The sequence below is a fragment of the Lampetra fluviatilis genome, chromosome 52 (assembly GCF_964198595.1).
Source record: "Lampetra fluviatilis chromosome 52, kcLamFluv1.1, whole genome shotgun sequence".
Classification (NCBI taxonomy): Eukaryota; Metazoa; Chordata; class Hyperoartia; order Petromyzontiformes; family Petromyzontidae; genus Lampetra; species Lampetra fluviatilis.
Window position 1 is genome coordinate 7,648,486 of NC_136326.1, and position 14,406 is coordinate 7,662,891.

General features: G+C 53.8%; 1 protein-coding gene across 5 annotated transcripts in view; it reads right to left on the reverse strand.

Moving 5' to 3' along the window:
* Positions 1-5,947: 5,947 nt before the first annotated feature.
* The window catches only part of LOC144949127 (uncharacterized), a 31,957-nt gene continuing 23,498 nt past the window's right edge, over positions 5,948-14,406 (reverse strand). For all 5 annotated transcript variants that reach the window (XM_078878990.1, XM_078878989.1, XM_078878991.1 and 2 more), the window contains 7 exons: positions 13,628-13,784; positions 11,335-11,496; positions 10,784-10,932; positions 9,994-10,166; positions 9,514-9,571; positions 8,814-8,972; positions 5,948-8,400 (listed from right to left, as the gene is read on the reverse strand). In XM_078878990.1, the coding sequence (XP_078735116.1) occupies positions 8,353-8,400; positions 8,814-8,972; positions 9,514-9,571; positions 9,994-10,166; positions 10,784-10,932; positions 11,335-11,496; positions 13,628-13,784 (906 nt within the window). In that variant the 3' untranslated portion in view covers positions 5,948-8,352. The remainder of the gene's footprint in view (positions 8,401-8,813; positions 8,973-9,513; positions 9,572-9,993; positions 10,167-10,783; positions 10,933-11,334; positions 11,497-13,627; positions 13,785-14,406) is intronic.

Genomic DNA, 14,406 nt, shown 5'->3' on the forward strand with positions numbered 1-14,406 from the left:
GCTGGGGACGAGGAGGAGGGCAGAAGCAGTGGCCCACCCGCCGCTGCTGTCCCGATTATAAGACGCACCTCCCCCTCCCTCACACCGGAAAGTAAGACGCACCCCACCCCCCGCACCGGAAAGTAAGACGCACCCCCCCCTCCCCCCCACGCCGGAAAGTAAGACACACCCCCCCCACACGCGCCGGAAAGTAAGACGCACAACCCCTCCCGCCACACCGGAAAGTAAGACGCACCCGCCCCCCATCACACCGGAAAGTAAGACGCACCCCCCACACACTCGTGTTCGGTTTCCGCAAAATTATTTAAATCCGGTCTCGCACATCCCTACCGGATTATAAGACGCGCACCGAATGAAGTTTTGCACATCTCTCGTCACATTGCGGACCATGAGACGCGCAACAAATCACGTCATTGCCGGATTATAAGACGCAGCCAGAAGAGGACTACAGGTCTGGTCAGATGCATTCCGGATTATAAGACGCGCGGCCTGAAGCTTTTTAATACTCGCTTTTATTTAACTCACTGTTGTTATCGTAATATCTTAAGTCACTACATTTTTACCCACTTCCCAATGTGGTATCGACTGCAAACTTGGTATACTTATGTCATACTGATGACAATACTATATTCTATCATAAAAAATTAAAATCTATATTTTTAAACATTATTTTATATGTTATGTGTCGGCTTGGGTCTAATTGTCCACGGTCAATTGACGTTGGCTGTAATTGGCCACGGTCCCTTACGTTATGGCAAGCTTCGGGGCCACTTCTTCGAGTCGTGGAGTTCTGCCATTACTAGTACATTTCATAAAAGCGTGTTTAAAAAAAGTTGTTTTAAATATTACTTATTTAAGTGGCGCTCGCATTCACCATCGCAAGTGTGGTTCCTGGGTTGGTGGCATCAGTGAGCGTGAGTTGTAACCGCCAAACCCGCCAAGAAAACCGGTTAGTACAGACAATTGTGTGTGTGTGTGTGCAGAAAACCGGTGCAATACAGAATTGCCTGGAGCAATAAACACAACTTTGTTCAGATTTTAACTTGCTATTGAGTCGATCGGCAGGGCGCGTGCGATGGGGTAAAATGCTTCGTCAGCGTGTAAGAGAGTCCAGGGACTCCTCTACTTACGAACGAGTTAGGTTACAGAGGTCTGTCCGTAAGTCGATTTGTTCGCAAGTCCAACTTTACTCCTGTCGATTCCGTACATGTTGTACGGCGTGTACACTAAACACGGGGAATGGCTTTACAAGTTGAATCATCTGTAGATGCCACTGGTTCTTCATGTTCTGCAGATGTAGACGCCACTAGTTCTTAATGTTCTACAGATGTAGATGCCACTGGTTCTTCATGTTCTGCAGATGTAGACGCCACTGGTTCTTAATGTTCTACAGATGTAGATGCCACTGATTCTTCAACGTTCTGCAGATGTAGATGCCACTGGTTCTTCACGCTCTGCAGGTGTAGATGGCACTGGTTCTTCACGTTCTGCAGATGTAGATGTCACCTGTTCTTCACGTTCTACAGATGTAGATGCCACTGGTTCTTAATGTTCTACAGATGTAGATGCCACTGGTTCTTCACGTTCTCCAGATGTAGGTGCTACTGGTTCATGGTCTGCAGATGTAGATGCCACTGGTTCTTCACGTTCGACAGATGTAGATGCCACTGGTTCTTCACGTTCTACAGATGTAGATGCCACTGGTTCTTCATGTTCTACAGATGTAGATGCCACTGGTTCTTAATGTTCTACAGATGTAGATGCAACCACCGCCATCTATTGCACGGCGGTTGAACTTATGACTCATGGTCCGAACAGGCAACTGGACATACGGACAGGTTTGTTCGTATCTCTGAAAGTTCCTAAGTACAATTTTCGTAAGTAGAGGAGTCCCTGTAGATTAAATACCCGACCACTCTAGTTACCCCCTCTAGTGAAAGCCCCATTGGTTAGTGGCTTGAGCAAATAATTTGCACAGCCGTATCATTTACACATTTAAACCAAGACGCGAGGGCGATCGGTGAATTAATGAATAAAAAAACACCGCCGGAATTGATTACCGGTTTTAAAAACCGGTTAGCGGTTTCCCAGTTAACAAATCCTCGTAATAAGTCGGTAAGCACGTGTGACCATAAACCTGACGCATGACTAAACCACCAGCCGTTGTCACACGCGCCGCCCCATCACCGCCGACCCGCCGGTCACTGACCCCCACCACCAAGTGTGTCCTCCCGATGACGCATTCACAATTTTTGACAAAGACAAACATCCCCCGTATAGCCTTGAACAGACTGTTGGGGCAAGTGCTGTTAGCCAGTAGCACCTATGAAGGTTGGCATCACCCCCGACCGCCTTTGTCTCCCTAGTGGCGATGTTTACACACCAGACCAGGTACTCATTTGAGGCTGAGTCGACCTAGGGGAGGCCCAGGACCGGTTCCGTTTAATCGTCACTGGTGCTAGTGGCCGTGAGCGGGACTCGAACAGGAACGCCGGATTCGTAGTGCTGCGTAGCGCTAACCACTACACCACAACTCCCGACTGATCCACTGGCACTCACACACGCAGCGATTCCGTTCGGCCACCACCAGTCCGGAACTCCGGCTCCGAGCCAGGTGACTCGGTGGTCAAATCTGGGTAGGGGTGGGTTGACTCCGCACATCATCATCATCTCCACCCCAGGACTCGATAAAATGAATACCACTTTGTGGGGAAGTTAACACTGATGGTTGTCCTCTGGGGAGACTTGCCTCCTGTCATAGGAATGTGGAATTTCCACCACTGGCTCAGGGGCTGTGAACGATGCTTCAGCAGCCATTTGAGCAGGAAAACATCTTTTAGACTTTTCTGTTCTGGATGGGCGTCGCCTTGTGCTGTCGTGGTCTTATGCCGCTAAAGCCTTGCTACAGTGCCAAGCCTAGCAGGGTTCCGCAAAATATCGAGTGAGAGATGAAGCTCTGAGTGTATATATGGCCTGATGTGACAAAATAAAAACATCGCAGACAGGATCACTAGTTCACTCGATCACATGTTCATTGTGAATGAACAAATTGGTTAGTGGTATACACCAGTGAGACTGCAGAAGAGTCTGAATTTGTGTTCAATATAACTGAAGGTGACCAGGGTGAAACGGTAAGGTAGCAAAGCGGTGTGGTAACAAACGTCCAACATTGTGCGGCACGACCTGAACGCATGTGGGAGAACTGCACAGCAGCACAACCACGATAGCTTACGCAGACTCCAAACCCAGACTCCAAACCCAGACTCCAACCCAAAACTCCAACCCCAGGCTCCAAACCCAGAGTCCAAACCCAGACTCCAAACCCAGAGTCCAAACCCAGACTCCAAACCCAGACTCCAACCCCAGACTACAAACCCAGACTACAAACCCAGACTCCAACCCCAGACTACAAACCCAGACTCCAAACCCAGACTCCGAACCCATACTCCCAATCACAGCCAAAACTGGCAGTGGTATTAAATTAAAGCATTATCATCCAGGCTTGAGACTTCAACAAATGTATTGCCAAAATTTTATGGTTTTTACATTTATTTAAGGTAAAATTTTAGTCAAAGCAAAACCTCCTCTTAGCACGGTTGGCTACGTACGGGGCAAAATAAGTTCAACATACATATGTAGTGGTGATACGCGCTGGTAGTAAGGATCGTGGGGTAGCGCGTGGTGATTGGCTGTGTGTTGGTGACGCGCGCTGACGGTGAGGGATCGTAGGTCAGCGCGGGGTCATGGGTTATGTGATGGTGATTGGCTGTGTTGGTGACGCGCGCTGACAGTGATGGATCATGTGGCAGCGCGTGGGGATTGGTTATGTGCGCTGGCACAAGAAGGGATCGTGGGGCAGCGCGTGATGATTGGTCGGTTAGGGTGGGTGCTCGCATCGCGGTCCGCATAGGCTCCGTCTCCTTGGAGCGGAGGGCTATATAAGGCGGTGCGCGCGGGCGCTCGAGGAGAAGTTGGTGACCAGTGAAGACGGAAGACGGAGGAGGAAGAGATAGGGCCCTGAGACACCTAGTCCCGCTGTCCCTGTAAGGACCGGGGCCCTGTGTGGCTCAGAGGCGGGACCTTGGGACCCGGGGGCCGGACGTCCGTGTGAGGACCGGGCCACGGGACCCAGTGGTCGTGATCCGTACCCAAGCTGGGGTGGGTCTAGAGGTTCCCCCGGATGCTACGGGGCTGGAATGCCCGTGTGTGTGTAGCCGGGTGGAACGTGTAGCGTGAGCAGTAGTTACCACCCGTGTCAGGTGGAACGTGTAGCGTGAGCTGTAGTGACAACACGTGTTATTATGACAACCCAAGTGTGAATAAAGTGTGCTACCCGTCAAGTGGTTTCCCGCCGTAGTTTACTATACTTCAACTGGCGTCAGGAGTGAAAGTCTTCCAGGCATGGATACCAGGAAGACTCATCAGACTCACGAGATTGACCGCGAGGATAACCACGACGACGCGGGCCAGCAGGCATCAGGGGGAGAAGAGGAGGAGATGCCTGCGCCACAGGACCCCTCATGGCCGCCAGACGAGCGGCTGGGGGCTGATGCCGGACTCCGCGAGGCACACTCCCGCCTGGCGAAGCTGCTACTCGCCGCGGCGTCCATCCTGGCGGAGATCACCACGTCGGGAGGAGCAGGGACGTCGGCGGACATTCAAAAGACTCGTCTCGCTGATTCCTGCCAAAATGACTTTGCAGTTCCCGCCATTTCTACCGAGCGGACATCTTTTGGCGGGAATGGCGAGCACCACGTGGCGGGGGTCCTCCAAGCGCGGCCGCTTACGTCATCGGCGCGCGCTACGGGCCGCCATCTTCCACCTGCCATAGGGGCCGCCATTTTGCAGACCGACGGTGCGGCGTTGGAGAGCCACGTGGCAGAGGACGACATCATCTTCCAGCAGCGCCTTCCCACGTTGACAGCCTTCAAGGCGGACGGCGGGGACTGGGGCGTATTCCAACGGAGGTTTCTGGCGCATCAAGAGATGTCGGCCTGGTCCGACGCTACGGCGCTGCGGGCACTGCCGGCCATGTTGGACGACGACGCGCTCGCGGCCTTCGGGTCCGCATCGAGATCGGCCCGCTCCACGCTTAGGGCTGCGCTGGGCCTCATTGCCAAAGTTTACGGACCACCTTCGGCCTGCCGCCACCTATTTTACGGCCGACGGAAGGCGGACACGGAGACCGCGCTCGCCTACCGCACGGCGTTGCTGGCCCTCGCCGATGCCGCGTTCCCTCGTATGGACGAGGAGGGGCAGGACGCTATGGTTTTGGAACAACTGCTCAAGTTGGCACAGGACCTGGGGGTCCCCATCAACACAGCCGACGAAGTGGATATATGTTCGTTGTGTGTTGCAACGAGTATTCAAGCGCACGAGGTCCTGCAGCGGAAACAAGTGGTCGTCTGCACTGCTGCCGGGGTCTCAGCTCCGGGCCCGGTGGTCACCGAGCCCCAGGTCGTTCGCCCACGGGAGGAGGCGTTCGCGGCTGCACGACCGGAGGATTGGAGGTCGGGGGGTCGCTCGCCTCTGCGATCGACCTGCAAGCTGGAGCAACCTAGACCTCCGACGTCCCTCATCACGTGCTACAACTGCGGCCTTCGGGGCCACGTGGCGTCCGGGTGCCGTGCTCCACGTCAGCGCGCCACGGGACCTCAGCTGGACGACGACCACGGCCCCAAGTCGTCCCAACTACCCCCGGTGTCCGGGAACTGACGGCTGCCGACCACCGACGACCGGATCCCCGGAACACGGCCGGTTCTTCCAGGCTCGAACCGTGCCTTCCTGGGCTGCCGGTGCCACCGGACGGTCGACAGCGTCTCGTCCCGTACGACGGACCGGCCAGGCAGACTCGCGCTAGGTCGCGCAACTTTTCCTGACCGAATAAATGGGGTGGGGATGTGGGCCGACGCGGCCGGAGCGTCTCGTCACTACGTTTCCCGTCCGCTCGACCACTTTATCACCCGTTCAAGGAGCGTGCGGAAGGGGGATCGGTAGTCAAGGAGACACTGGACACGTTTTTTTTCGGAATAACTTTATTGTGTTGCTCGTCGGTTTGTACATAGGTTGTTGTTGTGTTGTGTTGTTGTGTTGTCTTGTTGTGTTGTGTTGTTGTTTTGCGTTGTTGTTGTGTTACGGGGCACACTTCGGGAGTGGGGTTTTTTTGTTGTTGGTTTGTTGTTGTTTGGCAGCCGGGCCGGCTGCGAGCTATGTGGGGGGGGGGTGATGTAGTGGTGATACGCGCTGGTAGTAAGGATCGTGGGGTAGCGCGTGGTGATTGGCTGTGTGTTGGTGACGCGCGCTGACGGTGAGGGATCGTAGGTCAGCGCGGGGTCATGGGTTATGTGATGGTGATTGGCTGTGTTGGTGACGCGCGCTGACAGTGATGGATCATGTGGCAGCGCGTGGGGATTGGTTATGTGCGCTGGCACAAGAAGGGATCGTGGGGCAGCGCGTGATGATTGGTCGGTTAGGGTGGGTGCTCGCATCGCGGTCCGCATAGGCTCCGTCTCCTTGGAGCGGAGGGCTATATAAGGCGGTGCGCGCGGGCGCTCGAGGAGAAGTTGGTGACCAGTGAAGACGGAAGACGGAGGAGGAAGAGATAGGGCCCTGAGACACCTAGTCCCGCTGTCCCTGTAAGGACCGGGGCCCTGTGTGGCTCAGAGGCGGGACCTTGGGACCCGGGGGCCGGACGTCCGTGTGAGGACCGGGCCACGGGACCCAGTGGTCGTGATCCGTACCCAAGCTGGGGTGGGTCTAGAGGTTCCCCCGGATGCTACGGGGCTGGAATGCCCGTGTGTGTGTAGCCGGGTGGAACGTGTAGCGTGAGCAGTAGTTACCACCCGTGTCAGGTGGAACGTGTAGCGTGAGCTGTAGTGACAACACGTGTTATTATGACAACCCAAGTGTGAATAAAGTGTGCTACCCGTCAAGTGGTTTCCCGCCGTAGTTTACTATACTTCACATACATACAAAACAACTACACAATGCTAAAACTCCAAAAAATCAGCTTCATAATCATCATCACGATCATCAGCCATGGCCAAGACACTGTCGGATAAAGGCCTCCCCAAGCCCCTGCCGCCTCTCACGACCCTGCGACGTAAGAATCCACCCAGCACAAAAAAGTAACAAAAATCTGGCCGGGTGGCTCACCTGCAAAGCGAGAGGCTCGCAATCCGAAGTTTAAATCCTGGTCAGTGGGTTTACAGTCTGTAATTACTCCCTCCGACGTGGATGAAATGAGTTCCACTTTGTGGGGAAGTCAACAGCGATTATACTATGGAATTTCCACCACTGGCACTTTCACGCGAACCGCTAATCAGCATATAAAATAGTAGTGAAAGACAGTATTACACTGAATTAATTCCAAGACAGCAGATGCACGGAGTGAACGTTGCGCTTGGGTTTTAGATGCGACCAATGAAGGCTTGGAGTGAGTGTGCATCAGCCGCTCTTGACACAGAGGAATCGTGAGCAGTCTGGGCATCTTTAACACAGCCACCGGCAGAAGGCCGCAGTGGTAGAGCCACAGCTCTGGGACTATTTTCTCACGCCACTGCTGAAAGAAGGGCCTCCGCTGAGGCAGATTTAGAGGGCCCATCTCTCGAGTGAGTTTTGGCCAACTCGTCCATACTCTTAGGTTTTTTCCGGTAAAGTCACGTAGGTAAAAAATAATATGAAAAGTTAATAAAAGTAATAATGGAAATAAAATAATAAATCACGACGTTTCGGAGGCAACACAAGTCTCCGTCATCAGGTGGGACCGTCACAGCTAAAATTTAGCTGACGGAGACTTGTGTTGCCTCCGAAACGTCGTGATTTAATATTTTATTTTATTTCTATTATTACTTTTATTAACTTTTAATTTTATTTTTTACCTACGTGACTTTACCGACAAAAACTAAGAGTATGAATCCTTGCAGTCACGAAAGCTTCAAATCTAGAATCAACTCGTCCATGCTGGCCCAGGAACGTCTTGGGAGATGAGTTAGGAGTACCCACACCCAATACCCACCGATCGACTAACTGCGGTAGTTCCCATTTATGCCCCTGGGCGGACAGAGGCGGTGGGAGGAATCCAATTGAACGAGAGCCATCGCTGACATCCGTCATGAGGTCCGCCCTGTTGAGTGTTCTTAACCAGAGCACGAGCTGACATCATCGAGTCGGCCGAGTAGCGGACACCAAGCAGAGTGCCGCAGAGTGCCGCAGTGTCCGCGTGCCGTCGATGCCTGCGGTCGCCGTCGCGGATTCGTCGAGGGGGAGCCGGCCGGCCGGCCGAGGGTGTGACGCGTCCAAGTTTCCGTCGTCTCACGAGCGGAGCCTTCCGTACGGAGACGAACAGGAAGGCTACGGTCGCTCTTCTCCGTGTTCCGCCTGATGCTTGGAGGCCCAGTTCTGTTGGCGGACAGACAATCTACCGTTTACAGCCCGGTCACAAAGACAAAGATTCCCCGTCTAGCATTAACAGACTGTTGGGGCAAGAGCTGTTCGCGTGCACGTCTGAAGGCCAGCACGGAACACAAGGGGATGGGTGGCCAGCACCACACCCGGTGATAATACCTCCCCAGTGACAATGTTCACTATCGCACCAGGTAATGTTTACTATCGCACCAGATAATGTTTACTATCGCACCAGGTACTTAATCGACCTAGGGGAGCCTAAGAACTGGTTCAGATATCGCTGGTGTTGGCTGTGAACGGGAATCGAACCCAGGTGCTTCCTGCTGTGAGCCTCGAGCGTTACCACCGCGCCACCCGCCACCGCCGCCGCCTGACGAGGGGCGTTGTTGTGGAATCGTTCAAGTTACCATGAGCGACTGCCTCTCGGCCTCCAGGTAATGTCCGTCCCACAGCTCCACGGTGAGGCCGGTGCAGAGCTGCGCTCGCCGAGTCCACTGCTTCTCCTCCGCCTCCCGCAGGGCGGAGGCGACGTCCCCACCCCCCCGGGTCAGCAGCGCCGCCACGTTCTGACGACAATCGCAGAGAGTCAGGGAGGAGCGGACGCTCCGCGCGCTTCACCGGCCGGCCCCGAGCACGTGAAATCCCTTCGCGTGAGAATGCATCCACTGCTTGCCTCGCCGGCGATCTACACAGCTACCCGATATCTGGGAGGGTCGACCCAGAACGCACGGTGAGCTACCAGCCCCACGCGCCGCTTTTTCTTTTGCATAGCAGCGCCTACACCAAACCGCTAGCGCCACTGCGCACAGCGAGTGGCCTCCTATTTGCTCCTCCTGACGTTGGTCCCACCCGCTGCTCAGGTAGCTGCTCCGCGCTTTGCCCGCGCGTCGTCAACGTCATCACGAGGCCAGAACATTCTAAAACCGGCGACAAATCCTGGTTCTCATAAAAGCTTCAGGCATGTCGGACGGCCGTAGATTCGGTGATCGACCAGCGGTGGACTAGGTGAAAGGTTAGAGTTTGGGGTCGGAGCTGAGTAATAACTTCAACAATTTGCACAGTGTGCTGATACGTGCGGTGTGTGTGGAGTGAATGGATCAGCGTTACCTCATCTGGAGCCCCTTCAAACAGCAGAATGTGATGTTTTCCTGTCCTCACATATGGCCTGGAACATAGAATAATTCAAACAAAGAATGTCCATTTTTCCAAAGATATAATTACTAAAGACACACAAAACCCACTTTCCAGCTCAGTGGACCATCTTACCTTACTACCGCCTGATGAGTGTCAGGCTTTATGCAGAAAATTAAATGCGTACCAATGCCCTCAATAATTCAGTTGAATTCAGAAACCTCAGATCTTGATGGATAAAATCCTTTTAAGAGTTTTATAGACTGTAGGATAATAATGTGCGATGCTTATATTTGATAAATCGTCACGGAGAAAACTGTTATGGATAGGCGGCGGCTGCGGGATAGGGAATTCTGTGATTACAGGGCCCTGTAATCCGCTGAGTTAGAGAGCGGCTGTGGGACAGGGAACTCCATGACCACGGGGCCCAGGACACCTGTTACACTCCTGAGTTACCCGTGGAACAGGGGCAGCACTCCCCAGCCCAGCTGCGGCGACGAGCTGCTCCCTTTGGAGTCCGCGCCGCTCACGTCGGCAAATTCCGAATTTTCACCGTCGTCGCCGCCGTCGTTCCGGCCGAACACCCTGAGCAGCAGCGAGTTCGCCCGGTCCGGCTGCAAATTCAGAATCTGGCAAGAGAGGTCGAGACGTCGCTGTGGCCAGATCCGCCGATGCCATCGCGCGTCGCTGACGCGTCGGCGGCTTAAGACGCATCCGGCACCCGCGGCATACGCAGCACAACACGAATCACTTGACACGCAGTCAAGAGGATTGACTCATCGAGTCTATGGGTCTCTATGTGGGCCTGTGGGTCTCTATGCGAGTCTATGGGTCGCTATGCGAGTTTGTGGGCCTGTGGGTCTCTATGCAAGTCTGTGGGTCTATATGCGAGTCTGTCGGTCTCTGTGTGAGTCTGTGGGTCTCTGTGTGAGTCTGTGGGTCTCTGTGTGAGTCTGTGGGTCTCTGTGTGAGTCTATGGGTCTCTGTCAGTCTGTGGGTCTCTATGCGAGTCTATGGGTCGCTATGCGAGTCTATATGAGAGTCTATGGGTCTCTATGTGAGTCTATGTGAGTCTATGGGTCTCTTACGTGAGTCACTGGTGACCAGGCTGAGACCATCAACTCATTGCAACTTGAGATCCCGGTTTAATCACAGGCAAGCGGCTGAACCCCGGATTGGAATCCAGGGACGTCAGCGGTGCCGACTCAGCGCTCTGACCCCTCGGGCCTCCACTTGCATCACGCACCTTACAGTTTTCCAGCTCCCCGCTCAGAGTGCCGCAGTTGACGAGGTTCAAACGGCTCGCGATCACGATCTCCTTGACGGCGTGCGTGTCCAGTTCGGCACTCGGCAATATGTTCGCCAACACCTGTACGTAATGGTACGGGCAGCCGCCTGGCTCGCGCGCAATGCAACAACACGCAGGGGTCAGATGTGTGCAGCGATAAATTAATTGCCCTGTTCGAACCGGCCAACAGTTGTTACCGATGGGGGCCGGTGAGTAGGACGAGATCGAGTCCTGACCGACGCCATCGCAAGGCAAAGGGATGATATAACAGGGTGTTGTGGCCAGTTCAAAAGCACTTGTTTGCATGTGCGTCTTTGTGCACGGTTCAGCACTGCGCTACAAACCCGGCGACCGAAGCTCGTGACCCAGTAACAGTGGCGAATATGTGAACCAGTCCTGGGCCTCCGGTAGGCCGACTCAGCATCAAACGAGCACCCGGTGCGGCGTACGAAAAACAGCACTAAAGGCAACACGGGCGGTCTTTGTGTCTACACGTGTGCGCCGGGTACGTGATGTGACGCTGGCGTCTGTGACGCTGACGCAAACGCCGGTGCGCTGCCGGTACCGCACGGCCCTCAGCGGGCTCAGGTGCGGCGCAGGGCAGCCCGGGGGCAGCGCCCGCCGCGCGTCCAGCAGCTCCAGGTAGACGCTGCGCCAGTCCACAGGCAGCTCTGCAACGCACACAAAGACAAAGGTTCCCCGTGTAGGCTCCGCAAGGTGTTGGTGTTCGTTAGCGAGCACCTGCGGAGGCCCGGCAGGGCACACGATGTGGTGGAGCAGTCACCACGCCCCGGCCAGCTGCCTTTGTCTCTCCATTGCTCCTATTTAAAACACTGAAATCAGGAATCGATTTAAAGCTTTCGTGACTGCAGAGATTCATCTTCTTGGTTCTTTCAGTAAAGTCACGTAGAAGGGAAATAATAAAATAATAAAAATAAAACAGAATCAAATACAATTCTCACGACGTTTCGGCCACAATGCAAGCAGCCGTCCCCAGGTGAAGAACAGGTCTGTCGGAAAGACAGCGTCCTCAGGTGAAGAACAGGTCTATCAGAAGATGAAATCAGGTACTCATTTTATGCTGAGTTGACCTAGGGGAGGCCCAGGACCGGTTCTGATATTTGTCATTGATGTTGTAGGTGAGCGGGAATCGAACTTCGGTTGCCGGGTTCGTAGCGCAGTGCAGCTACGAACAAATTCAGTTCCTGAAGTTTTCAGCCTGTGGAGCGAAACGTGGTAGCGTGACAGCCTGGTGGTGTGGTGGCATGGCAGGGTGGTGATGTGACGGTGTTACGGCGTGACGGTGTGATGATGTGTTGGTGAAACGGAGTGACGGTGTGACGGTGTGTTGGTGAAACGGAGTGACGGTGTGAAAGTGTGTTGGTGAAACGGAGTGACGGTGTGATGATGTGTTGGTGAAACGGAGTGACGGTGTGACGGTGTGTTGGTGAAACGGAGTGACGGTGTGAGGGTGTGTTGGTGAAACGGAGTGACGGTGTGATGATGTGTTGGTGAAACGGAGTGACGGTGTGACGGTGTGTTGGTGAAACGGAGTGACGGTGTGACGGTGTGTTGGTGAAACGGAGTGACGGTGTGACGGTGTGTTGGTGAAACGGAGTGACGGTGTGACGGTGTGTTGGTGAAACGGAGTGACGGTGTGACGGTGTGTTGGTGAAACGGAGTGACGGTGTGACGGTGTGTTGGTGAAACGGAGTGACGGTGTGATGGTGTGTTGGTGAAACGGAGTGACGGTGTGAGGGTGTGTTGGTGAAACGGAGTGACGGTGTGAAAGTGTGTTGGTGAAACGGAGTGACGGTGTGATGATGTGTTGGTGAAACAGAGTGACGGTGTGATGGTGTGTTGGTGAAACGGAGTGACGGTGTGATGGTGTGTTGGTGAAACGGAGTGACGGTGTGAGGGTGTGTTGGTGAAACGGAGTGACGGTGTGAGGGTGTGTTGGTGAAACAGAGTGACGGTGTGACGGTGTGTTGGTGAAACGGAGTGACGGTGTGATGTGTTGGTGAAACAGAGTGACGGTGTGACGGTGTGTTGGTGAAACGGAGTGACGGTGTGACGGTGTGTTGGTGAAACTGAGTGACGGTGTGAGGGTGTGTTGGTGAAACGGAGTGACGGTGTGATGATGTGTTGGTGAAACGGAGTGACGGTGTGACGGTGTGTTGGTGAAACGGAGTGACGGTGTGACGGTGTGTTGGTGAAATGGAGTGACGGTGTGATGGTGTGTTGGTGAAATGGAGTGACGGTGTGATGGTGTGTTGGTGAAACGGAGTGACGGTGTGAAAGTGTGTTGGTGAAACGGAGTGATGGTGTGATGATGTGTTGGTGAAACGGAGTGACGGTGTGACGGTGTGTTGGTGAAACGGAGTGACGGTGTGACGGTGTGTTGGTGAAATGGAGTGACGGTGTGATGGTGTGTTGGTGAAATGGAGTGACGGTGTGATGGTGTGTTGGTGAAACGGAGTGACGGTGTGATAATGTGTTGGTGAAACGGAGTGACGGTGTGAGGGTGTGTTGGTGAAACGGAGTGACGGTGTGAAAGTGTGTTGGTGAAATGGAGTGACGGTGTGAGGGTGTGTTGGTGAAACGGAGTAACGGTGTGACGGTGTGTTGGTGAAACGGAGTGACGGTGTGATGATGTGTTGGTGAAACGGAGTGACGGTGTGAGGGTGTGTTGGTGAAACGGAGTGACGGTGTGAAAGTGTGTTGGTGAAATGGAGTGACGGTGTGAGGGTGTGTTGGTGAAACGGAGTGACGGTGTGATGATGTGATGGTGTGACGGCGTACCACCGGGGTGCAGCACGGAGAGCCAGTCCCGCACGGTGCGGGGGGAGCCCGCGTCGTCCCTGCTGTAGGAGCTCATGATGTTGATCTCCGAGGGCGAGGGGCGGGCCCCCTCCGTCAAGTAGAACCCTGTCTCGTACGAAGGCCGGGGCCTCGGCTCCTGATGAGGGGGGGGGGGGGCGTTTGGCGGGGGGCAGGAGACATTGCCGAGTTTGCACATCTCTCTCCCCGCGCTCGCGTGCATTTTTCTCGGACCTCCGGTTTTCCCCTCCATATTTAGAATCAACACGCTCTTGTTTGGCTGAAATAACTTTCCACGTGATAAGCCACTTCGTCGTTGAGCTATCATTTGTGGCCACGTCTCCTTTTGAGAAAGAGCTACATAGCTCAGTCGGCGTTACCTGGTCAAATAAAAACAGTTTCGTTTAGTTTTTATTACACGCTTTTTATTAACTCACTCTGTCTGTTGTTGTATCCTCAAATCTTGCAACTCAATTTTTACCCACTTCCATCGACTGCAAACTTGCTATACTTATGTCATACTGATGACAATACTATATTCTATCATTAAAAATTCAAAATATATATTTTTAGACATTATTTTTTATATGTTATGTTTCGGCTTGGGTCTAATTGTCCACGCTCCACTGACGTTGGCTGTAAATCACCACGGTATCTTATGTTGTGGCAAGCTTCGGGGCCACTTCCTGGAGTCGTGGAGTTCTTCCATTACTAGTACGTTACATTTCATTAAAGCGTGTTTATATTTTTAAAATATATAT